Consider the following 26063-nt stretch of genomic DNA (forward strand, 5'->3'; position numbering starts at 1 on the left):
AAAAACATCTGCATGGTGTTCAGCACACCATCCTGTTTAATCAGACAGGACTGTGCTGTAATTAATTTATAATATTAATACAATAGAGATTACAGCTTGAATACAGAGATTAAACTACTGAAGAAAACAATGTGTAATTTCCTGCTAGTTCAATATACCTTGTAGCTCTTTAATCACATTCATATGTAATATGGATATTCTTCTTCATAAGAGTACTGATTTTGGGAGAAAGGGCAGTCAAAAGATTAAAGACTAAAGATCAGATCAAGTTCAACAAATCAGTTCAAAGGTCAAGAGAAATCACGGTGACCTTCGCAAGCATTATTCAACACATACAGTGGCCTAACACTCATTCACTCCTCCTTTAGCCCACTCAACCCACAGACCACAAACGTGCCTTAATGAGCACAAGAGTCCAACATGTTCAGCTAGTGACATGGAGACCAGAGCTGATCCCTCAGAACGCCACCCTGGGTGCAGTGCCAGTCCATGGGGTACACAGACACATGTCTCCGAAGCACAAAAGGATAATTCAGAGACACCAGATAATCTAGATAACGTGTCTTTGGGAGGTGAGACGAATTTGGAGCAGTCAACCCTGGCCAACAACCCAGGACTGATGACTTGTGAGACAACGATAACCACGACACTTCTGGTCCCCACTTATACTCTCAAAGATGTGGTATAATTTATGTATAAATGCTCTCAGTGGGGAGGAGAACACAGTAATGAAGCCAGTTCATAGATGGTGATTGTTAGGAAGCCATGATTGGTAAAGGCAAGGAGTAACTTTGGCCAGGACACCGGGGTAACACCCCTTCATCCAACAAGAACTGAATGGAATACCTTACTCATTAATAGCATCTTATAATTTGAAGTCACAACGTGACTTTATGAAGACAATTTGTGTTTATAGCGTTATTTCTCGGCTAATTAGCAGTATTTATATTTCTTTCTCGAAACTCTCTGTATGTATTGCTCCGTATTTAAGCACTTAATAAACATTAAGATGTAGACATAATAAAGTATTATAAAGTACTGATAAAAGCACACGGTACTTTCACTATTTTCGTTACATTCTGTACCATGAGAACTCACCAACGCAAACAACCTGTCCAAGCGCAAACTGGAAACGTGCGCCATGGCCACAGCCACGTGAGAAATCCCCGCGGTCGATTTCACACCACTCTTTTGTGGTGAAAGCTCTTTTAAATTACTTTTGAAAACACTTAAATCTTTTGACAAAGAAACCCCTAAATCGAAAATAAAACCTAATTCTACATTTACGTTTTCCCAATAAGTCATTACGCACAAGGCAAGTTGGAAAGGCAGACGCTTATTGTAGGACGGTACTTTGCATTGCGTTTAAGGGGTCTTTAACCATACTGTAGATTTAAAGCTCGTTGTGTGACCAAACCTTGTCTTCACTGGAGTAGGCCTACAGCTTTAAAAGTCCAAAGTTTCCTCGTTGGACGTTAGAGCCCTCCTACTCGCTTTGCATTGTGAGTCCAGGCGCCTCCCTCGGTAAGCGTCATCCAATTCAGATCTGCTCTCCGCGGCTGTCAGTTATACGGTAGCATTTCGGGTCCAGACGCCGCTGCAGAAAGGCAGTTTCTTCCAGTTTGGGAATTTCGGGAACGGCACAGAAATCGTGGTGTTGCTGCTGGAGGAAGAGACGCCAAGTACGCATCGCTCCCCTGCCGAAGCGAACGGAGGCAACTTTCCGTGCAGCCGCTAGCTCTGCGTAAAAAAACCAACATTCCAAGATTCTCCACCAGCGCGGGAGGAGGCGAGCTCTGGATCTGTGGAAGTTCAGGCAGCTGAGTGGCTACAGTTTGTCAAGAACAAAGTAAAAAAACCCCAACAAAACCAACTCCATTAAATAATTACAAAAGCAGCTGGAGAAATCGCTTGGTCTTTTCATTTTGTTTTGGGGGAAAAAATAAATAAAAGGGGGAGACGTACTCTGTTCTAGGAACTTCCAGATTCGAAGCATCAAATCTCCCCCTCCTTACCCCCTCTTCTTTCTCCCAAAAACGAGGGAGAAAGAGAGGCACCGAACTGCATCACCCTACGGAGCATTCGGATACAGGCTTAAAGCGGAATTTTTATCTTTGGGAAATCATGGATTGTTAAAACCTGTGTTGCGTTTATTTTATTTTATTTTTGTATCGTATTGCAATATTGTGTTTTTTCCCCGATTTGTTCTTATCTGGGGATTCCGTCTCCGAGCTGCACAGAAAGTACTATACCCAGTGTGTGCGTTTATAGGTTGGTGAACGGCAAGAGCTCTGCGCTGTAGCTCTCGGACTGGAAGGACGCACGCACGCCTTACGGTCTCTCCTGTAACGAAGTGCAGATCGCGGGATCGTTTTGTCTACGGGTCGTGGAATAACGTGACAAATTAGATCGTGACCCCGACAGACGCCACATCCCCTCCCTCCCCCGTCTTGGCGCATTCCCAGTTTAAATCCCTCATATTTTTTGATGCTTGTGTTTAACTCCCGGTTAGCAGACTGGAATTTTGCCTGCATCTCCATCGCCAAGTTGCATGCTTACCTGAGCCCAGCTAGCTCGAATATACTTCAGCATATTTAAAGGCTACAAAAGAACAACCCAGATATTTGGGAAACGGTGACATGATCATGATGACGCCGACGAGCTTTTGGATATTCCTAGTGGCTGTTAACGTGCCAGGTAAGAAAATTTCAAGTCACTTTCGCTCATATTGCTAAATATTAGTGTAAAAAAAAGGCTGGTGACTCACTGCTGCGTTATTTTGGATACATTTCAGCTCAGTCGTTACATTTTACATTTTAATCAAGTACAATCATGCACGCACACCAAAATCTCTCCTACATAACCGAGTTTAAACATTGTTGCTTACATGTTTGTAAAACTTGGGGTTTGAGCTGAAACTTAGTTGCAACACAGTGTTTTCAACGAAATAGAGAATCGGGCTACTGTAAGGTTTATCTTCTATAATGGCGTTTTGTCAATGCTGGATGTCCAGCCAAATATGTTTGCAAACTAGTTCGAATGATCTAATGTAGAATATGTGAGGTTACAGTAAACGCAGGCAGATGGCGATAGAAATGATGAAAAAGCGATATCATGTAGCCCATTGTGTTGGTGGGGGGTGGCAGAAATACACTTACAATACTTGATTTCCCACAGGTGAGGCAAAGGCAAAGTTAATTTCAAATACACGTACTGTACACGGGTAGTTACAGAAAACTAACCAAAGCTCTCGCACAGCTGCTAACTGCGTCCAGAGCAGGTTTTTTTTTAGTAATTTTTCAGGCATTCTTGCAAGTACGGGGTTAGTTAATTCCTAAAAACGGCACCGGGACTTAAAGTCCTCTGTCGATGTGTGGACGTCACAGTTCAACGGGACTGTACTGCATTCAAGAGAATATACCAACCTTTCCACCTTGTTGCCTCAGAGACAATATCACAACTACACGAATAAATGTGTCAATAACTTTCTTGTTGACCAACAATATTATAAAATATCAATTGACATTGTGAGACGGTGATGCATTTTTTACGTCTGAGGGGCGGTCACAAGCATGAACATCTGTCCCCGGAGAAGTGCTTTGAGGGCTGACCACCGGCATTTAATGAAGTCCACGTTACGTTGTTAAAAGCTCAAGACGAAGCTTCTAAATTACTTTTGAAAGCGACACCTTACAAATAAACATAAACCTTTCAAATCCTCGTCTAAGTGCGTGTCGTTTTACGTTGCTACATAAATTAACTTGACTTTAGAAAAGGAGACTAAGTGCATTCAAGAAGAATTACATTTAAGTTTACTAGAAAAGCTTCTCTTTAATGCATTCTATAGCCTGTACAGCAGAATTGAAATCCATGCTCAGCGACTGATGTATTTCGCTAGGAGGTAATGAAATATTAAAAGAAGTTCATGTTTTGCAGGGAATGAAAAATATTTTTTTGTGTGTGAAAATGTTGTTCTGAGGGTGCAACTAGTGTATACCAACACCTCGAATCTGGAACATGGGCAGTAAATCCACATTTAGTGTCTCCTGGTCTAAAATAATGGCGTTTCCAGATCAAGCATTCTGTTAAAGCAATATCTTACCCTCCGTAGCTACCTTAGTAAGTAAAGTTACCTTATTTTCTTCTTTATGTGTGCAAAAAAAGTGAATCGGATCCGCGTCGAACCGACACTGGTTTACTCAAGGAGGTATTTTACCAAGGGTGTGAATTTACAGACCAACCGTGTTTACGACATATTGTGAATGCGAAACGTTTCCCAGGGCTGGTGCGGTTCCAAAGCATCCAGACTGGAAGAAATGATCAAACATTAGCTGGTCGGTTAAATTTGTTTTATTAGTTGTCGATGCAAATTTCCTAGATATTAAAAGAGCGAATCAAGCGATGCCCACAGTTGCTTATGAAACCAGATTCGCTACATGTCCCAGTTTTTTTATTATTGTTGTTGTTGTTGTTGTTAAAGCCCGTTATCTGCTGTAACGGTAAGCATCGAACTTTGCTTTGCAGGAATTAGCGGTGTTCACGCGGTGCAATGCATACACTTCAGTTGCGAAGTCCGTTCAGTCGCTTTCAATCCAAACGTGATTCGTGAACCCATGCACTTTTTCTTCCACACTGCTTGAATTTTGGAGGAAGGAACTCTGTATGAGCGCAGAAAAGTTAATTTAGCTAAAAATAAAGCAAATGATTCAGTGCCAGTCGACATTTTGCAGGAGATATGCATTTCAGTGCCGGTGAGGAGCAAGTGCAATATGAAAGTCCCAGTGCTGGGGTTAATCCAAGTCTGTTTTTAAGAGGAACAAATTATGCAGGAGAACACAGGCACAGCTCGCTGCCAGTTCAGACGGGATTGGCAATGGTACAATCTCGATTATAGGTTGAATAAGATGCTGTTTGAATAAGAAGAACGTTACAAGTGTGTGAACAATTAAAAGGACATTCCACTGGTGTGAGAATGGGTGACATTCGCATAAATTATATTGGTATAAATCTCAGGTTTGCTGTCAAAAATATTGACGATCTGTTCTTTGTATCAGGTGATGCAACATACAGTAGAATGGATTTCATATTCCTCTGTCCTGAGTCTGATCTCTATTGTCTGTTTCTGTCACCTTCAATCAAAACACAATCTTCTGGCATTTTAAATGGAAAAAGTAATTATGAATGTCCTTAGTTGTCCATTCTTTGTGCTAGCCCCTGACAACAGCTTGTCAGAAATGACGGGAGCATTTTAAAACTGTAATGTCGTACCACAGAGATATTTGTCCTCCTATTTTTTGTTTCCAACATATTTTGTGGCTTAAGCAAGACTTATCTTCTATACATTTTTGGTAATTTCAAGAATCAGAATAACAGTGTGATGTTCCTATTACACAACCTGTTCACATATATGTATTCCCAATATTGTAATGGCTACAAATGAAAAAGTATTTAGTTATGTCCTTTTATCAGTTTTATTTTTCAGATCTTAAAATAAATTATTAGAATTATCTCCTTTCATTTCCAGTCTTTATGTTCTGAACTATGTTAACTATGCGAACCTTATTGGAACTGTTCTTGTTTAATTCAAAATGATCTTGAGAGCAACATATTTTTGTGCAATGTTGACAGATTGAGTGTATAATGTAAACTGAGTTAAAAAATTCAACACAGATGTTTCCAGAGTGTATATTTACCATCAGGGTTTAAAAGCAGTATTTCATTTCCGACACTTGAAAGAGCTGTTGATGAAACTGCAGAGATCGAAATGGAGTATGTACTGTAACACGGTCTTTGTGCCTGAAAAGATAGCTGTTTTGCTGCAGGGTTTTAATAAGGCTTGTCTCCTATGTGGGCATCATTCTGTTTAATCCAGTCCCCTAGGTACAGAGAAAACACGTGCTTTTCTGCAAATCGCTTTTTCGCAATGGTATTACCTTGTGTGAAACAAGAGACAGAACATGGAAATTGATTCTTGGCATAAAAAATCCTGTAATTTCTTAAGCGATGCACTGCATCACTTTAAACCAATTTCGACAGCGTTCTAACAATTTTAACTGCTTCCTGACTTTTTTTCCATTTTTTCATGATCCGCCGAGGCAGTGCCCGGGTATCATATCTTATAATCTAAAGTTGTTTTGTAATGCATGAAGTCAACATCTTCAGTCTGATGCAACAAGGGAAGACCAGTGACCTTCACTCCTGCCATTCTCCTCTTCAGCTCTTTCCGGGTGTAACGGCTGGCTGGTCTCATTATCTTTAATGAAGGGAGGGGGGTGCCGTCTGATGGTCAACTAAGTGAAGTGTTAATTGTGTCACTCTAATGGATTTATTTAAGATATCTTAAATATGCTCACATGTTGGTATTCAGTATTAATTAAAATTATTAAAAACGGAGCTTAAGTACCTTAATGTAATAATTGATTATGTTTACTTTCTTCCAGACACTTTCTGTCCGTGAATGCACATCCTACTTCTTTTCCAAACGAAAGGCTAGGTTTGGAAACATCTGGTTTCGGGGGGTGGTGCATCACGCATTTGAGTATTAAAAGGAGAATAAATGGGCAATGTAACCCCAGGAGCCACGATCTGCAAAGCAATGCATTGGTGCACTTTCAGCTTGAGCTTTGATGGACGGATTTATAATTTTCCAAATTGTTTTCTAAAGATGTTCAGCTTTGCAGATCCTGTAATGCTTCCGAGCAGGAGATCAGAGTTTGCTATTTTATTAATGCCATGGAAATCCACTCATACATGTTCCTGTGCTCTCCCTTGTCCACCACGTTCCAGGAAAGGGGAGGATTTTACTTTCTTCAGGGATACATCTCCTTTAAACCCCCCAGTTATTTGCTAGAAATAGTCAACTTTGTGTAATTCTGATCTATTTTCGTGTTCCCAATTCCGAGAGAAATATTACAGCTGTGTTCTGGCGAGGTATGGGTTCACTGGAGGACCTGGATGGTACGATATCATCAGTGAATCAGTGCATCAGTGGGCAATGAATTTGAAGGAGCAGCGTTGTCTGCCTCCCTTAGAAATAAAAAAAATCCTTAAGAGACGAGCAGTCAAGTGTCTTAACTTTAATAGAACTTTAACTCTCGTCACAAATTGAATCCCCTCTATGTCCAGGGACATTGTATGTTTGGAATTGCATGAGAAGTTTTATCTTAATAGGTTAAGAAGATGCAGTTGGAAATACCTTTTCTGTTATTACAATATCCTTAAGTAGTTGTTATCATCTTATAGATTCCTGCCGAGAGCAATACAGTCTATTATCTCTCATTGGTTCGGCCGCATCTGCGTAGATGAACTTCCGCTGTGAAAGCATGTAATTGCCGTGCATGTGCGCTAAGTCAACGTGAGCACGTGCCACCGTGTGATCGAGTTTCACTGCGTTCTTGGGTCTTTGTAGTTTCTCAGAACAGGCTGATGGTGCATTGTTCAGGCTGTGTGAGTTGGGCAACCATTCATAGTGCAGTAGTCAGTTCATGGCAATTGTACATGATACAGAGAGTGAGCTGGACAGAGTGGGCAGCAGGAAGAACATCTGGGGCTGAACAAGCATCAGGAGTCATTGAGCTACAGTGGCTTTCAGGAGTGAGAAGGCCTCAGGGAGGTTCGTAACTCCAATGGCTGGGTAGAAGGTGCGAGAGCAGCCCAATTAATCAATAAGTTAAGCTAATGCATAAATGTCCTAAAAAATCCATTAGCCAAGCATCCCTTTTGCTCTTTTTTTTTGGAAAGAAGTGATTAGCCTTAATGTTTGCAGCTGCATATACAGTATGCATTGTTTGAAATGATTTATGTGGGACACTGCTTTTCCCTCCATTGGAGAGTAGGTGAGGTAGCAATTCTTTTTTTCTTTCACCAACACATTTCCAGATGACATGTTAATGTCAGAACGACCATGCTTTCTAAAAGCAGGCAAGATGTAGAAACTGAAAAATCAACTCAGGGTATTCCAAATGCTTTGCATTTCATAGTCTCATTGGTTGCATTGGTGTAGGGCTATTTTCAAATAGGAAATTATGCTGAAAGCTTTTAGCTATTAGCAACTTGTGTTATCTCAGTTCCTCTGCTGCACACAGCCTGTAATGTTTCTTTGTGGTGCTGATAAATTGAATCTGTAAATTAAAATATTTCCCTCAGAAAACAATTGCAAAACTAGGAAGCAATACAACATGTAAGTTGTGTTTCTGTAATGTTTTTGAATCCACACCACTGAGGGGAACACATTTTGGTGAAGGAGAAAAAAGAATTCGATCGCAGTCTGCCTCTGTACATCCAATAGTAGTCCTGAAACACATCCTGAAGAATGTTAGCCCTATTTTAATCATTATTAACTTGGTGGCTGTCTGCCCAAGAACCTGTTCCATTATGCAAAATGATCCCACTGACATCTAACTGATAAGAGAGGTTCAGCTACGAGACAGGTGATGAATGATGCATGAAACATTTAACAACAGATGTCCAGACCAGGCAAAGAAAGAAAAAAAGGATAAAGAAGAAAAATGGTGTCTTAATATGTTGGAAACCTTGAAAATATTTAGTGTTTTTGTTGTCCTATGGACTGTCTGATTTCCTCATGATCATTCATTAGAGCTGAGGAATTTCGTTCATGAAGCAAAATATTTGAGAGTTAAAGATTCTGTTTCTTACGTCTGTCAGATGTGAAGGTCTCAAACTCTGGACAGTGAAAAAGCAGTATTGGGCGCTCCTACTCTTTAGGAATTCAGAGTGACACAGTCTCCAAAGGGCTGTTCGTGGTACATGTAATTAAGCCCAACATTCACTTATAAAGGGCAAATATTTTGGGTTTTGACTGGCATGGAGTGTCAAGGTCTTGTCAGATGAACTGGCCCTTCAAGAGCCATAGATCAACACAAAGGCTTACGCATCAGGTGACTCAATTTAGTCATGCAGGCTGCCCACAGCACGTGAGATAGAAAGGGTTAGAGTAAGAATACTGCACGTCTTAAGGATTGTGAAAAATAACTGTCTCCTAATGCAAACTAGGATTAAAGTTAATTGGCATAACTTTTATGAGCACGAATTCGTCTGATCAGATTTGTACAAATGGCCCCAATGAAAAATTAAACGTGTGTCATTATATCTTTAATTAAAGCTCCAGAGAAAGATCAATAGTTTCCCAAGGCTTACTATTTGCAGCTTAACTCTTTCTTTTCCTACTTGAAGGGCCAATTTGTTATTTTGTGGTTATTTGGTTATTTTTTCCTGTTCAATAGTAGCCGTGTTCTTAAATAGTAAACTAATTTCCTTGCTGATATTTTATATGCAGATAAAAGGTGAAAGAAGAAGAAGCGAAAGAGGAGAACATGCAGGGAGACACGGAGCTCTGAGAAATTGCCACAGAAATCAGGGACACAGAGAAACAGAAGTTAAAAACTGACGAGTATGAGAGGAGATCACTTACCCAGCTGATTATCCAAGTAGCAATTGCAGTTCACACAGTCCCTAAAGATCTCTATAGTTCGTTCAGATACGTCTGAAGTTTCACGAACTTCAGATCTCATGATCTGGAAGCCTCACCCTGCTTGTTCAAAAAAGTACATACTGTAACATTTAACTTCTCAGCTCTTTACCATTCCACAGTTAAACTATGGTAAAATCTGATTCTTCTGGTTTCTGGGTCCTGGAAACCCGTCGTGTTCCTGAATGGTTGACCTCACGAGAACCCTGGTTATTAGGCTTAGCCTGTGAGATCTGAGCGCTTTGGACTGGTGTGCTTCTTTGATCAAGTAAAACCTCCTCTCATCACCCTTTCCAATCATCCACTTGGTCATCCCCATGGCCAGAATCATACTAGTTCATGTTTTTCTTCCTAAAGTTGGCTAGTTATACCGCTGGACAGAATCCTACTGTTTCTGTCAGTCTAAAATGTCTCGGAGTGTAAAGAGTCTAAATGTCTCCAACTGAGCTGTAGCAGATCTAATAGAATCGAACCGTAGGGATGTTCTTTTTTTGGTTAAATTTAAAAATGCTATTTATTCGTTTTTTTCAAAGTGTCATGAAAATTGTAAATTGGCACACTATGCTTGACCATTAACCATTAGCTACATGATTTTGAAGGGCAATAAATTTATCCACCCCATTTGTTTCTTCATTTTCCTGTGTGGGTTGGTTCATGCATTTACTGTATTTGTGTGTGATTTTGTGATCAGATGGGCAAAAACAATTTCTTGATGCTTCTTGTCGCATTGTCAGATTTGTTTACAGCCCATTATTTTTTTTCTTACACCAGGCAATAAAGGCACACAGAGAAATCATTTATTTTGAGTGTTCATTCATTATTATATAATTATCCGTGAATTACTTAGCATTGAACTTAATGAGGCTAGGTACATGCAATGAACATTTTGAAACACATGTAATTACCCCAGTGAGTGTGTCTGTAGTTGGTTTCCTTTAGAAAGCTGTTCGGTTTCCACAGAAGATGCCTTTTTATTGGGAGGTGGAGGAAGGAAAGTACGTTCTTGCAGGCGAAGATGAAAGAAGCCCTGTGTCGTCAGGGCTGACAATATCCTTATGATCATCAGTGCTAAATGGAAGCGGACAGAATTTCTTTTTGTGACTGTGCTTCTTCCCGTATCTATGTTGTAAAGGTAAAGACAGAAGGGAACGGTGACCAGTGTTTTAGCCTGGGGTTAAAGGGTGGACTTGCAAGGGTCTTTTCATCTCTTGATCTCTGATATGAATCAATTAGACAGCACTTTAGCCAGCAGAGAGCCTCTTGTCTAAACATTTCAGATAGCAAATGTCTTCAGGCAGTCATGAGAGAGATTAACCACAGTAAAGACACCCGGATGACTACCAGGTTGAGTTGGACGACACCAGTTGCTTAAATACAGCATTTCATTGTTAATTAGGCTTTATCAACAGTACATTAAATGAAGATCACATAGGAAAAAAATGTTTAGCTTGTCCTTCCGGTTTGGAAATACCCCCCAAATCATCTACCTAAATGCACTCTAGGTAGCAGGCGCTCATATTTACTAATGACAAAAGGTGCTGGTGTTGAGAGGTGACAAAGCAGAGCAGAAATGTACATATTTATTCAACAAAACAGATAGTCAGAGTGGTGGTCCTGTTTTGGTGGCGAACTTAGTTTCTCCTTGTCGTAAATCTACAGGTTGGGGAAGAATAGATGGTTTTGATAGTGTTAGATGAAAGTGCGGTGCTGTCAGGATCTTTGTAAAGGAGTTAGCACGAGGAAGGCTTTTGAACAGGGCAGCTATTTCCAGGATCTGTTATTAGTTGCCCTGAGTAAATCCACCCATCCCGCCATTATCAGTAAGCAGCTTATCCTGGCGAGGGTCATGCAAGTCAGAACTATCCTGGAAACGCCGGGCGCAACGAGGGACTAAAAGCACCTCACCGCACCTCACATCACGCTAGTCCTTCAGGGGGAGAAATAACCAGTCCCATCAAGCCAGCACATGTCTCTGAGGCGAGCTCCCATGCAAACGCAGGGAGACCGTGCGAGCTCCACACCGACAGGCGTCCAAGTCCTGAATCGAACCCAGAGCCCTGCAGCTGTGAGGCAGCAGTGCTAATCCCCACACTGCCTCGCAGCTCCCTGGAGTAAATTACTCATGTAAATATAAATCATACCTGACCAGATAAAAAAAAAATAAAACCCCAGAGACGCAGAGAGATTAATCATCTCTGAGACCCGCACTCACATATTTCACTGAAATCTGCACAAACTGTGGTAGTTTATCTTTATTTCTCCAAGCAGTTGTGGCATTTTTTTTATTATAGCAATCCATAACATCCAAAGAGCCAGAGTTTCCGATGTTATAATAGTTTATAAGAGAGAAGAAACTATGTTATTACATTTATGGCAGAAAACGGTAACTTTTATTAAGATCAGTTGTCTCCGAACCTATAGTGAATTTTAATGTAAGTTAAAAACATGTAAAAAAAAACAACTTTCAAGCTTTTAAAAGCTTTAAGCTCCGTTTTGTGAGAGCAGTGCAGTAGAGACACATTCCTGTCAAACGGTGCAGAATGCCAGGGAAATAAGGAAGGGGACTTGAGTCTCGTGCTTGCGGAAAGCCTGAGTTGGTAAGTGTCCCTTATGGACTGAAGCACATTTGCTGCAGTGCCGAGAAATTAGCATTTAAATGAGAAGTTTATTTACATGATATAACCATCCATTGTCCGTTTCTTCTGACTCAGGGGGTGGAAACGGTTTGTCCCCCATGGACTGCTATTGACTGACTCATCTGTGCCCAAGGGTTTTGCCTCAGTGTGTGGCCCAGACACCTCCCCACCCTGCGCCCTTCGCTGGCGAGAACAATGGAGGCTTTCTGTTTGTTTTGCAGTGTTTTATGCAGCCGATTCCTCCAGAAGTACAGGAGAGAGGGTTAGTTCAAAGGCTGGTGCTGTGGCATACTGTACACCAGTTTGCCACTGTTCACCTTTTATATGATTTATGGCCTTAAGGTTTCACATGAACAGAACCCACACTTTCTATAGTTCCCAGAATCCTATAAGCTCGCTGTGAATCTCACTGGGTCCCCGTTGCAAATAAACAGATGAACAACATGTCACAAGCTCCATGTCACTTGTGTTAAATTGCTGTTTGTTTGTCAAACAAAGAGCAACAGCAGTTATGAACTTGATGAAAACCTTCGATCGCATCTCGTCTTGCAACTTGGTTTATGTGGCCTTCCAGAGAAAGCTGTTTACCACAGAAGAGTGGCTAGTTTATGCTAGTTTTCTGTTTCTAACATGATAGACTTTACCCTGCCAGATGCTGCCAGTGTGCTTTAACGCTTCCTGGTTGCTGTTGCCCATTTATCTGCTGTAGCGGGGGATTAATTTTCAAAAGAGAGCTACCGAAGGTGGGAGTTAACTCCTGTCAACTCGGCAAGCCTGTTTTCAGTGCCGGCGTTCAGGTAAAGCTAGTGGGAAAGAGTTTTCTCTTCGACTTGCTTTTCTCTTGATCTCGGGGGTATGCAGATGTTTTTACTGGAGGTTCATCGCCACGGTGCTGTTTACCAGCTACAGCACAGGCTTATTACCATCTGCTTGCTAATTGTTCTGTCTCCTTAATTAAAATTCATTAGGTTAATGTGAAAATTTAAAACTTAATAAATCATCTTAGAAATCACCTGTTTCTTCTTCTTCTCCTCCCTTTGTAGACAGGTGGTAGCTGACAGGGTCATTGTCCAATTTGAGGAGACACAAGTTTTTTTTTTTTTTCCCCTCTGAGGCCCAATAAAACCAAACGCTTTAACTGGCCTGTGACACAGCCCTTCTTTCCATATTTTGGGGGCGAGAGAGAGGGAAGTTTGCAAAAGCGGAGTGAAACAAGGCAACCCTCCTCCGCGTGATCTGCATCTGATGAGGCAGGCGAGGCAGGCACTGGGGAGGCCAGCTATAAATACAAACGGTGGTTGTGCGAGGCGGCCCCGGAGCTCGCGGGAGACGATGAGGGGCCGCAGGTGGCAGAGACGGTGCGCCAGGTGCTTCAGCGGAGCCGGGCCCCCGATCGATGACAGCTGGAGCGGCGGGGCCCGGCTTGCCATTCTGGAAATGAACGGCACAGAGAGATATTAACGGGATATAATCAGCCCAAGTGCCGACTATCAAACTCTGCCCTCTCCGAAGGCGGACTGGAATACCTAATATACTCCCAGCCAACAGGCTGCTCCGGAGAGCTGGATGTTCCTGCTTGCGACCCTACCCCTCCCATGCATTCTCCTTAAAATAAAGCCTGCCTGTACGTGCATGGTATAGATGAAATTAATCTACGTTTGTTAAGGATGAGCAGTGTCTTTTTACCAGCCTTAGTGTTTTATCACTGTTTAAGAACAATACCACTGGTCTCCTTTGTAATTAAAAGGAGATTTTTTTTTTTAGTTTGCCCTAGAATTGTCAAGGGCCCTTCTGTTTTTCCAACCTCACCTTGTTAGCAGTATTTTTTGCTGGCAGTGGGCTGAGGCCCGGTGGCTTGTCTTGGTTCACAGCGTGCAAGGAGGAGTTAACTCCCCATTGTGTTTTACTTTGGTATTTATAATCTTGGAATTGTATACCCTTCCAGATGCTCGCTCACTCCTTTGTTCGGTCTGGGGGAGGTATTGCCTGCGCCAGCCCTGATATTAGTTTCTCTGGCAGGTTAAGGAGATTTTCCTGCCTGAACTAGTGCTTTACTCTAAATCCACATCTTAGTGGGATTAAACATTTGGGAAATTAACACCCCACATGATGGATGAGCATCACCGGTGAAAATGTAATTATTTCAAATGGGACTTTGTCTAACACAGAAATGTAATTGAAAAGGTATCTGGTTCAGTGCCACCACAGTGATTTGGCAGCAAAAAAACTCTTACCCAATTTTTTCTCTTCTTCAAAACCCATCTTGCTTTTGACTGGACTTGTTTTTATATGATTTTATAGTAGCTCTCAGGTTTTTGAAACGGAGGCATTAAGCAGAGGTTCTCCTTGAATGAGAGGCGCTTTGCAGGTAGTTCTTGCCCTTGAAGACACTGACCTGGCATTGGGGAAATCACAGGCTGTAATGGACCATGGCAAATATTGCAATCCAAGGGGAGCACAAAGACATTGACAGTGCCGTGAAGTTATTTTCAGCTGCTCAAGGCTCCAGATTTGTTTTCTTTCACTTCATTATTACAGTAGATGTGGCAACACCAACAGAAAGCCCACAGAAACTTTCACATGCTGTCAGTGTTGCGTTTGTCCAGCTTGGCACCCCGATGTGTTTTTCTCTGTCCAAGGACAGTAGTCCAGGCAGTCTGAGGCTAATAAAGATGACGTGCGCATGTCCACTAGGGCCAATCGGTGTTTTGGATTTGAAGGACAGAAGAAGTACATTAATGTTGTGGGGAAATATGTGCAGAAATCAGAATGTTGATGGAATGTGAAGAACTAAATTTGACACTTTTTTTGTGATCATCGTGCATGCATTCCATTTTTGGAAAGCATATACTCTTGGCCACTTACTGTATGTGCAGTAAGATGCATTTTTTTAAAAATAATTCACTGTCCCAGCATTTTAGTTAAATGGAATATAAAACATAAAATTGAAAAAAAATATGCCTTTATGGTACAGCAATCATCCTTCCTAATGCTGATTTAGGTGAAGAATCATGCTGTGATACAATCAGAACTTAATTGTGTTTAGATTCTGAATCAGAGGTTGAACTCAAAAACCTATTTTGTTGTGTTTTCGGATGTGTGTGCATCCTATGAAACTTCTTATCTATTATGCTGCATTTCCAAAGTGTATTGTTACAGTTGCTGTCTAATGTCAGCCCTCATCAAATATAACTGTTTGCTGTGGCCTTAAAACCCAGTTTTTCCGAGAATATCTACTGTTGTGTCAAACAGACCGAAACTATTGGAAGACTGGATGGCAAATGGCTAATTAAGGATATTGATTATCTTACTTTATGCAGAGAATTGATCTTGGATTCTTTTTTAAGGCTTTTAACCACATCAAGAGGCCAAAGCTTTCTGACAAAAAAACAGTGAATTTTAATAAGTTGAATTTGTTTCTCGTTGTCCTTGAAAATTTTCCACTGTAGTAGTATTAGAGCATTTCTTATCTGACATTTAAATGTTGTTGTGGCTGAAGGAAAGTTTCTCTGTAAGCAGTTCAGTTGCTGGGCAGACGGATCACTTGTGTGATGTCTGGTTCGCCTCACCAGTTCAAGTCTGGGATTACAAATGGAGGGTTTGTTATAAGAAAAATAACTTGATTCCATTAAAAATAACCTAGAAAACACATGATGAACTGTATGTACAGTATTTAATTGCTTTATTTGGAAGTAAACCTTTGTTAGGATGTTGCATTGGGTCTTTAGAATTAAACATCCTGATGGACTAGGGGACCGTTGGTGTATAATTGCTCACAGAGAAGAGGAGGAGAGAGATGGCTTGGATCACATTCATGCCTGGTTGCATCCAAAGCCCTTTATTCACATCATATCTGACTGCTTCACTGTAATCTTCAAGGGGGGAAGCAAGTGAGAAGCATTGGTTCTTCGGCCAGATAAATTTGGTTTCTCTACGCAGGGTTGACTCTCTCAGGGCCTTCTCAGTGGGTTTTGGATACCTGAATCACATCCCTGTTCAAGACTGAAAAGGTTCAGTTCTTCCTGCCTGTCCATGCTTTCCTGTAAGCCCCGTATGCTCTTCTCTGGGATGATTCCAGGGCACCAGGACATCTTCTGTAACATGGTGATCAAAATTGTACACAATACTCTAAATGAAGACTGACCTGTGCATTCTACCTTTCTAGCATGAGTTAATCTGAATTCTATGCTTTTAAATATATAGCCTTATTGCACCCTCCAGATGTAAACGAAGTGTCAAAATGAACACAGGTTTTTTTTCCATGAGTAAGAGACTTAAAAAGTAAAGAATGGAGCAATTGACACTGTATGAAGTCCACCATTCTAGAATCGGGTCAATCCCATGCCAGAGTTCGCTTGTAAGAGGTCAAGAGGTGGAAGAGGTCATTAATGTGTACTGTAAGGTATGTTTAAATAAAGGAATACCAATACACTTTGATGTAAATTACTATACTTGTTACTCTCTGAAAACAAAAGCAATTTATTGCAGAACTGCGGCGTGTTTGAGCTCTAGAGACATGCCTGCACCTTAATCTCTCCACATTTTGTTTTTGAATTTATTTCGTGGTTGCTGTTTCGGCAGATGAGTCTGACAAGTTAATCTGTCAGAAAACGCAGAGAAAATGCTTTTAAGTGGCTTCCCAGCCTCCCCATCTATCACAGAGATTCCAGTGGAGCAGTGACAGGTCAGGGTGATAGTGGAGCAGCTCTGCAGGATGTCCTGCTTGTATTTTGCTAAAGTGATCAAAGTGCGGGCAGACCTCTGACCTTCCTCATGTCCCTAAAAGGTAGAGTTAAACTGTTAACCATTTACAAGCCTCCAGTCCTTTGCCTGACCATCTTCTTTCTCATGATGTATCCTTTTAAAGTAGCTTTATGTATGAAAATCTGCGTGGTATTGCCGATGGTCATTTTTCCAGAACTGTAAGGAAAAGTTTAAAGTTGCAAAGCAGAGTGAAAGGCTAGAGACTAGACTTCCTTCCTCTAGACTTCCTCGGACTAGAGAAGGCAAATTAAATGAGGAACTGATGGAATGAGGAGACATCTTGCTCTTGACTGCATCTGTTTCCTGATGCTGTGAGTGCTGTACCCTCGTGCTTCATTCTGGGAGAATGAACAGGATGTTGCGCTTGCCTTGAAAGGGGCCAGGACAAGAGGGGGAAGAAAGGTGTCATGGTTTGCCTGAAGTGACCAGGTGGAGGCAGGGAGAGATCTGCAAAGTGAATCAGGGGCGTTGGGAAGTGTGCCGCTGACCTCAGGAGTGCGAAGGAAGTGAGGCGCACCACTGCTGCATGTGGATTCCACTCTAATCCATTAAGCATGTGTCCGGGAATGTGCCTCCAAGCCTTTAGGGAGCACTTTATCGAATTTGGTTGATTTTGAAGTTTGGGAAAAAAAAGCCAACCGAGCATAGAAAGGTTTAGAAAGGCTAAAACAACAGTTTGTTTTTTTTTGAGGGGGGGAACAAGAATTCTTCATCTTTGGACGTAAAACTACAATTTGCAAAGAGTGACAAAATGTTCTCAGTTTGTCTCTTGTGTTCTTGAACCAAGAAAGCGATTACGTGGCTGTTAAAGCTGATGGCTCCAGAGCGAATGCAAATGACCCCTTGATCCTTCTCTCCCTTCGTAAGGGAATGTTTATTCCCTGCCGGATGATAGATGGGACTGAATTCTCAGACTGGGAACGTTGCCTGTTTAGCGAGCTGGGGTTGTACATTGCTTTTGAGTGTCTGTAAAAGACAAATCTCGCTGAATTAGAGAAAGAATTATGCGGCCTTGTCCTGTTTAGATCGCCTTTGTTCTGAACCCATACCAGTGACTACAAAGAGAAGTTTTATAAAAATACAAGTTTATTTAGAGTACTTTTCAAGAACCCAAAGCATAGCTTAGTATGTTCTCCTATGAGGAAAAAAACACAAATAAACCCTATTGCTGATTTATTAATTTTCTTTTGACATCGCGTACTATGTTGACATTGCAGTAACGAAAGCACATTCGTATACTCTATCAAATACGCAAGAACAGTTTTATATGTTGTTTTCAATAAAATTGTGAAAAGTACACAATTTTCAGTTTTCAATTCTTTTCAATATGGAGTTAAAAAAACTGTTAAGTTGACGTGTTATACTTAGTAAGAAATGGTTTTCTGGCAGCACATCACGTTATTGTTGTGAACTCTGATCCTCAATAACAGGTTGTCCAGCACACATTTACTTTTTTTCAGAATTGCCAGTTGTTCTTTCAGAGTAGAGTTTACCCCCTGCCTCCTTACTGTACCTTGTCACTGGCCCAGCCAGCCCACTCTCCCAGGGAGAAAAACCACCCTGTGGAGCTCTGCGCCACAGATGAATGGGCAGACAGTGGAAGCCAGAACTAAATAAATATAACAAAAATAAGTCTGGCCCCCCAGCCACTTTCATCTCTAATCTCCTGCCCACGCCAACCAATGGGATTCTAATGGCAAAGGATTTCACTGAGTGGGAAAAACTTCGGATGACAGGGAGACACACGTAAGGGGCCATGTAGACGTGGCGTTGAGACCCCAGGGTGCCGAGTTCCTTGCGGGGTCACACGCTGCTTGCGTCCCCTCTCTCACCCAACATGGAGTTCTGCTGTCACGGCGGCTCTTTCCTCCCCCAGCCTCACTCTCCTCTCCTGCCTTTTTCCTTCACTTTAGTAGCTCATCTCCCACAGCTTGATGTTCAAAAGAAAAGCATTGTCGCTCTTCGACGGCAGCGGGAACAAAGCCTCTTCCCACTGCTTCTTGTACTTTACTTCTTTGAACTTTGTTTTCTGAAACTCGGATTGCGGTTCTCAGGTACAGCACTTTGTGTGCATTCTTGACTTAAATCACAAAGTGTACATTATAAAAGCAGCAAAGAGAATTCGAATCCCTGTGTGTGTGCCTTATTCCAATTTGGATTACTGTTTTTAATTTTTTTATTTTGCAATTACAGTGTTAACCACCACCCTCCTTGTGCTTTAAGGAAACAATCTAATACATTCTCCTGTCTTTTTTTGTAATTCCCAAAGCTCCTTTGCTTTATAGAGAAACCTTGTGTAATTTTAAATGTCAATTATAAGAGACAACTCCAAAACAATTTTTAAAGGATCCATAAGCCAAAGTAATGTAATGGGAATTATAGTAAATATAAGTATAGACTATACTGACAAGTGTGCAGGGAGACCTACATTCATAAACAGAATGAAATATGGGGTTTAACCTTCTTATGTTTTCATGAATGTATACCAAAACTAAAACTTGTCTTCTCTGTGTGGCTGAATGTCGTCCAGGTTCACAGCTGGGGTGGTTAGTCACTGGCGGGTTGTAAAAAGGGATAATTCCTCAGCTTTGAGTTAAGCCCTCTTTGCCTCTGCAATAAAGCAGTTCTGATCACTCCTGTGTGTCCCCTCCTTGAACAAGCCCTTTTACTGCAGACATCTGGACTGATGACCAACTTCCCATAAAGGCAAGGAAAACTTGCAATCACTACTCTGTAAAGACTCACTCAATGGGGAAAATCTGGGTGATGGGCAATGTGGACAAAATCGCTGAGACTTCGAGTAGAAATATTGGTCTTTGATGGTTCCTCATTATCTGACCTGTGCAGAGTTTACGCTGACAGTCATTTGACAACATGACAGAGTTGCTCGTTCCAGACCCACACTACCCTTCCAGTGCTGGCTTTAGTGGACCTATTTAGCATCTTAGTTAGGGCGTTTAGCTCTGATATTCAGACTTTGCTCTTGCTCTTGCCTTGACTGCACACACAGCAGTCAGTGGAGATGTGGCTCCAGAGTGTGACAGCATCAGAGCGGCGGGCGTGAGGGAGAGACAACGGGGGCTTGGTTATGTGGAACATTTCTTTTTTTTAACGGGCGATAGCGTTTCCCATTTAATATTCCGAAGTGACTTGTCTTTGGGAGGATAAGGCGCTTCAGAGCAGTGGTGTGCTCAAATTGAGAGCCTGCCTTGAAAGCCCAGACATGGACGTACAGTATTTATTCCCCCTCTCTCTGACAAATGGCTTGGCCCCACTGCTGCTGCATGGCGGCATTTGTGGACAAATAGCCTGACATACCAGCTCCTGCACTGATGGCTTCTGCTGTCTCTCCCCTTGGCGCTCCACTCTTCTGTCTCAACGCAATGCCAATGTAACTCTCTGATTGAGAAACATTTTGAAGTGACAAATTGCGTGTTTGTAAATAAGGTCAATGTATTAAAATAATATTTTTTTATATTAACGGCTGAAAAAAATGAAATGGCTCCTTTCTATAGTTATTAATTCACGCCCAAGCTAACCCAATGCTGTAAACCCTCACAGGAACAATTTAAAGATGCTCTGAGTCTTGAACTGAGATTATTTAAATTGTCTGATCTGTACAACTGCTGTACACGAAGAGGATGTACTTTGGAAATCTATAGGTATGATTACTTATTTTTTCCAAAACCATTCATGGCAAAATGCGAGTCTGATTTATAAGAAGCAATCAAACAATCAAACAAAACAAAAATACTCAAGCAGTCACTAATGTGCTCCGCAGATGTCCTTATTTAATCCAGTACAGTATTGAACATTTAGATCTTCCATAGATCTTCCTTAGGACATTTATGTTTAAGTATGGAAGTAATTTATTTCTCCATATTGATTTCGTTATGTACTTTGCACTTTACAAAGGATTTTTGAGCATGTGCTTTCTCTTCTGTATGGAGGGAAAGTATTCTGTGAGAGAACAGCAGTCTTTCACACTTTAGCTGTGAGGTGCCTGGAAAAGCTGTTTTTAGTTGAAACCTCCAAACTTTTTTGCAGATTGACTAGCAAACAATAGATACAATATGTCTTCCCCACGACTTTCTGACCTCTCGGTAACCTCTCTGGAAGTCCTGAACCGCGGCTGTAGGTGTGTTGCTAGAGGGTGAGGAGGATGGAGAGACAGACTGATGGCTGACAGAGAGATAAGAGGACCAGCAGAAAGACAAGACCACAGTTTGGCATTCATCTTTCACCTTCTCCAGGAGAAGCCAGCGCTAAAGTAACTAATACAGGCAGCTATTGATTCACTAGTTTCAGGGTTGGCTGAACCGCACTGCGGTGTCAGTTGGTATATTCAGTGTAGAAACGTCAATCAAAACGCCCCAAAGCTTTTAGCTCACCTGTGATTTAGCCGTTTCTGTTTTTCTGCCGATGTACGTGTTTGTGGGGGTTATAAAGCTACAGTTCCCTCTTTCCCCCCAGTGCAAGAGAGGACTGAGGAGGCTGAATTCAGGCCATTGGGCTTCACAGGGAATGCCTGACTGAACCTGGAAACAGTTCAATATTCCATCAGGGGCCTCGTGCAGAGCTTATAAATGTCACTCAGCACTGACAAGCTCTCAAAGTATAGAGAGGTGAAGGCTATAGGAGAGTGTTGGGAGGAGTCAAAATGGATGTCCCTGCTTTAACTACCTTTCCCAGAATTGCACAGGGGATAATCTACCCCCCACCTTCACCTCCATTCAGAACCCCTTGCCCTGCAGGACCACCAGGTCGTGCTCACCTCAGCTGTTGGTTAAAGAACATTGATCAGGTGGCAGTATGAAAACCAATAATAGGTTTATTGCATGTTGAAAAAGAAGAAAGAAAACACAACGTTTCAGCCGTAGAGCCTTTGTCAAAGTTAAAAAACGTTGTGTTTTCTTTCTTCTTTTTTCAGCATGGAATAAACCAGTTACTTGTTCCTTTGCAGCCTACACATGCTGACACAGCTACCCACCTGAACTAGTATAAAAACCAGGCAGCACAGCTTCCAGAGGCTGTTAGCATCTGCTGTCTAAACAGTGGTTAGATCTGCACAACGCCAGAGGAGAGAGACGCAAACGACGAGACGGGGAAGATGACCGTCTGACCAGTCTGCCTCGGGGTCAGCGTTTGTGTCAGCGTTTGCTTTTAGTTGATGTCAGGAAGAGGTGTAGGTGCTCGATTTCATCCAGAAAAGATCTGATGAAGAATTTAGCTCTGGAGGAGAGGAAGAACACTCTTTTGCCTTTCCAGAGTCAGCTAATGTGTGTGAGTGTCTGTAATTGAAGACTCACCTCTTTAACATCCAGCTTCCATACCATCATCCCCAGTGGTGTTGCAATATCTATAGAAACAATGAACATGACAGCATATTCTACACTGCTGATATACAGTCATAAGGTTTATCTACAGCCTTCTTTAAGGAAAGCAAATACATGTAGATCATGATTTATTCATCACTTCTTGAGGGCAAAGTTGGGTCTTATCAAGATACCTTCAACTAAAGGCAGTGCAATATAGCAAGAGTTAAATATTTAGATATTTATGTATACACATCATTCTCTCACCTTAAACTGCAGAGTGTTTTCTAAAGGGCCATATATCAAGTTCTTTTATCTTTTCCGTTGTTGTTTTTGAAGAAGGGAAAGTACGGCTCTTCCATTTTAAAAAGAATCTGATTTTCTCCTTTTAAGCAGCGGGAAATGGCAGAGAGGCGGCTTCTACCTGTCAATTTCAGTGTGAGAAGAGCACTCGCCAAGAATAACAATTTCACAAGTCCAGGGGATCAGCAGGTAGCACTTGTGAAGAAACAAAGTGCTTAATATCTGTGATGCAGAAGGTGTAGCATTTTACATACAGCAGGGCTGAAAAGCTTAGACTGTTCCTATCCGTAACAGCTTCATCTTTTTAAAAAGAAATAAGGATTTAACTGGTAGGGATTAGCAAATAGGAAAAATATGACAAGGATTAGATTTTTCTAGCAGCAAAGAAATTAGTAAACAATAACAATGTCAAGGTTTTTTTTTTACAGTCTTATATTCACAATAGATCTGTGTACGTTCTATGTCTTGTCATATTAAAAGCGGCATGCCCCAGAATAGGACAGTGTGCTCTCCAGCAAAAAATCCACACCCACAGATCACGTCTGTGAAAATAGCCTTACTGCTAAGCTGTGCATCTGGTCTTTCATAAAATGGGCTGAGCTTGACTTGTATTGCCAAATAAGAGTGCCTGTTTGTGTCTGCTCTGTTTTGTTCTTGGTGCTTTGTTTTATTTGCAGTTGTATTACAGGACCTCTGGTTTAAAAGCCAGTCCTCAATCTGAGGTCCTTCTTTGACGTGCTTGCCCTTCATCTTGTTTCGATTGAAACCGTGTCCTGTTGAGGATTGACGAGTGTTCATCAGCAGTGATCTCCCTTGCTGTACTCTGCAATGCCCAGGTTTGTCCCAGGCACCCCTCTCGGTCGGCTCTACACGCTGGCAAAGCTTTCAGGAAGGGTTCTCTGCCACCCCCTGGAACCAGCCAGCCCTGCCCACTAGGGAAGCCAGCTGGCAGTCTTGTTTCAGGGATGGTGAACAGGTTGGCTGTGGAAGTCATCGGCGAGGGAGCTCGGAAAAGCACTTAAAAGCAAGAGAAAAAATCAATGGACCCACTGCGTGGGCTGGGCCAGCTCTCTGTTGGACTCCTCACTGCAGCAGAGAAATTAGACTGGGGGTGGGGGGAGTGACCCCTTCTCACCACAGCATCCAGCAAGAAAGCAGAAAGCGTCTCTCGACATGCAAGAGCGCAGATACACGCGTGCACCCTCACCCACATTCGCGCACAGCACACACATGACCCCACACCCCCACATCTACTGCTGACAGAACCACTGCAGACACGGGAGGAAAGAAATCGATCGGTTATTCGCGAAGTTTACTTGGCACTGATGAAGCTCTGTTGTCGGAGTGAGAGTAACTTTCGGTTGTGCTTCAGTGTTCATGCCACTGTGTGCGGTACACTGTAACTGCTCATTTGTTTCTCTTAAGTGAGGGGCTTATCACATATTGTATAGATTGATTATAGCTATTAAAAGAAAATGGGAAAGAGACTACTTTGATAGCCTTATAACCACAGTTTATCATTTTCGCTGGCGCTTTCCAAATCCCACTCTGCTTGTAAAACAAACTGGGACACACTTTCAGAGCTTCTGAAGAATGAATCTTCTCCCTGCGCGACTGTCCCTCAGACCAGAAAAGTTCTGGGTTGCCAGTTTTCACTGTGGACTTGTGCTATAAAAATACTTTTCTCACATCTCGCCAGCGAGTCCCGAGGTGTCGATTTGCAAACTGAGTTCCTCCTGGCAAGTTAGGGTGGATTTCTGTTTGCCCGCGATTTTGAAAAGAAACAATCGTGCGGATACGCAGCGAAATTCAGAATGGTTGCAGGCGTGAACCCTTGAGGTGGCAGGGTAGCCCAGTATGCGGGTGTGTTTTTCGGCTGGAGAACTGTTATAAAGCACCACATGATGTAAAGAACTACATACGTAAATGTTAATTCAGTTTTTTTTTTTTTGCTGCTCATTAAGTTTTCTCAGTGGATGCACAGGAGACCTGATCTCCTTCTCAACAACAGCATTGCTTTGTGCCATCCATAAATAATGAATTTTAAAAAAAGGTTTTCGAACCTTCTTTTCAACAGTCTTGAATTCATACTGCCTGCAAGCATTGGCGGTACCGATGGATTTTCCCGCTGTCCGGCAGCATTCCCGATCCTCTGCAGATTGGGGAGAGTATAGAAAGAGAGAAGCCCATCTTTGCCAGAACGCTGCTCTCATGGAACTAATCCAGGTGCCTGTGGGCTTCACCCTGCAAGGGCGCATGAAGCATTTAATGGGTTAAGCCCAAGTGACAGTCTTGATTTATTGTGTGGATCCAGAGAAATTCCCCTTGTTCCCTCACGGTTTATCCTGGTCTTGGATTTGCCCCAAGATCCCTGGACCTGTGCCCCAGATGGCTCTGCACTGGCGTGCGTGGCGTGTGTGATTGTGGTGCTGGACCGGGAGGCTGGCACTCCAGTGTTTGTGTGTGTCCGCGGGCCGGGAGCCCTGGCCCTGCTCCCCTGTTCCTGACCCACTTTCCTCCTCGCTCAGCACTCCTCTTTAATTGCCGCTCCGCGCACTGAGGCCATCTGTTCTGCTCGGGCCTGTCGCCATGGAGATGGCAGGGAGGCTTTTCGGATTTACTGAGAGCTGACTGGCCGGGAGGAGGCTGGGGAGGTGGGCTGGCCTGGGGGGACTCAGAGGAGAGGGCGTGGCGGTGGTAGGATAGGAGACGGGCAGTGGGGTGCTCCATTTGTATCTCTCCCGTTTGCCATGGCGCCTACCTCGCCCTTACAGCCGCCTGCACCACCCGGACCCCAGACGGCACAGCCCAATGCTCCCCCGGCCCCCTGGGACTTTTGGGCTCCCAGTCCAAGCCTGAGAAAGGATTTGACAAGGGCTTACTGACGAGGGCATGTTCGATTGCACTGCTCTGAAATAAACACAATACAAACACTCAATGTTTCTCACAGTCTCGCGTGTTTTCCTGTCTTTGACCTGAGCATCTGAAACCTGTTTGACACAGATGGAGTCAGAGGTCAGAGGCCTTTCTCTAGGTGATTTGTTTTTCCGACCTGGTCAAGGTGATGTTACTGAGAATGAGTTAATGATCCCCGGCAAGGGCTCACTGCGAGTGTCTCCGCAAAGGATTGGGAGTGAGGGTGAAGTGGTGACCTGGAAGTAATGTCAAGCAAACAGCAGCAAGAGCAGCAACAGCAGTGAGGATGCAGTCTTTCTGAGTGAATTAAACTAGCGAAGACGGTTAGGAACTTCTTGGACTAAAGCAAGTTAAAGGTCAGGCCTGCCTTTTGATCTCTGCAGAAGTTGCTCTGAAAGATTAATGGTAATGAGAGCTTAAGCACTTTGCTGATTGTCATCCCTCTATTATATTTCCCTCCGTAACAAATGTATTAGATGCAACACTGCAGGGTTAGAAACTGGGTGGGTTTCTTGGCTTTGATTTCTGTTTGTGCTGCAGAGCAATCAAATCATGAATCAGGTCTCTCACAGAAAGCTGCTCTTGTTTATCAGAAAAAGATCAGGGAGTAAGGAGGGCTTAATGGGTACCAAACATTTGGGT

The 26063-nt window shown here is 42.5% G+C and overlaps 1 protein-coding gene across 6 annotated transcripts in view; it reads left to right on the top strand.

The window, feature by feature from the left end:
- The first annotated feature begins 1527 nt into the window (after window positions 1–1527).
- The window catches only part of nectin1b (nectin cell adhesion molecule 1b), a 188885-nt gene continuing 164349 nt past the window's right edge, over window positions 1528–26063 (top strand). For 4 of the 6 annotated variants that reach the window (XM_069182917.1, XM_015337741.2, XM_069182914.1 and 1 more), the window contains exon 1: window positions 1529–2697. In XM_069182917.1, the coding sequence (XP_069039018.1) occupies window positions 2640–2697 (58 nt within the window). In that variant the 5' untranslated portion in view covers window positions 1529–2639. Of the gene's footprint in view, window positions 2698–26063 lie in introns of all 6 variants that reach the window. The other 2 variants (XM_069182913.1, XM_015337745.2) reach the window with 2 other exon arrangements.

The sequence above is a fragment of the Lepisosteus oculatus genome, chromosome 23, assembly GCF_040954835.1.
Source record: "Lepisosteus oculatus isolate fLepOcu1 chromosome 23, fLepOcu1.hap2, whole genome shotgun sequence".
NCBI lineage: Eukaryota > Metazoa > Chordata > Actinopteri > Semionotiformes > Lepisosteidae > Lepisosteus > Lepisosteus oculatus.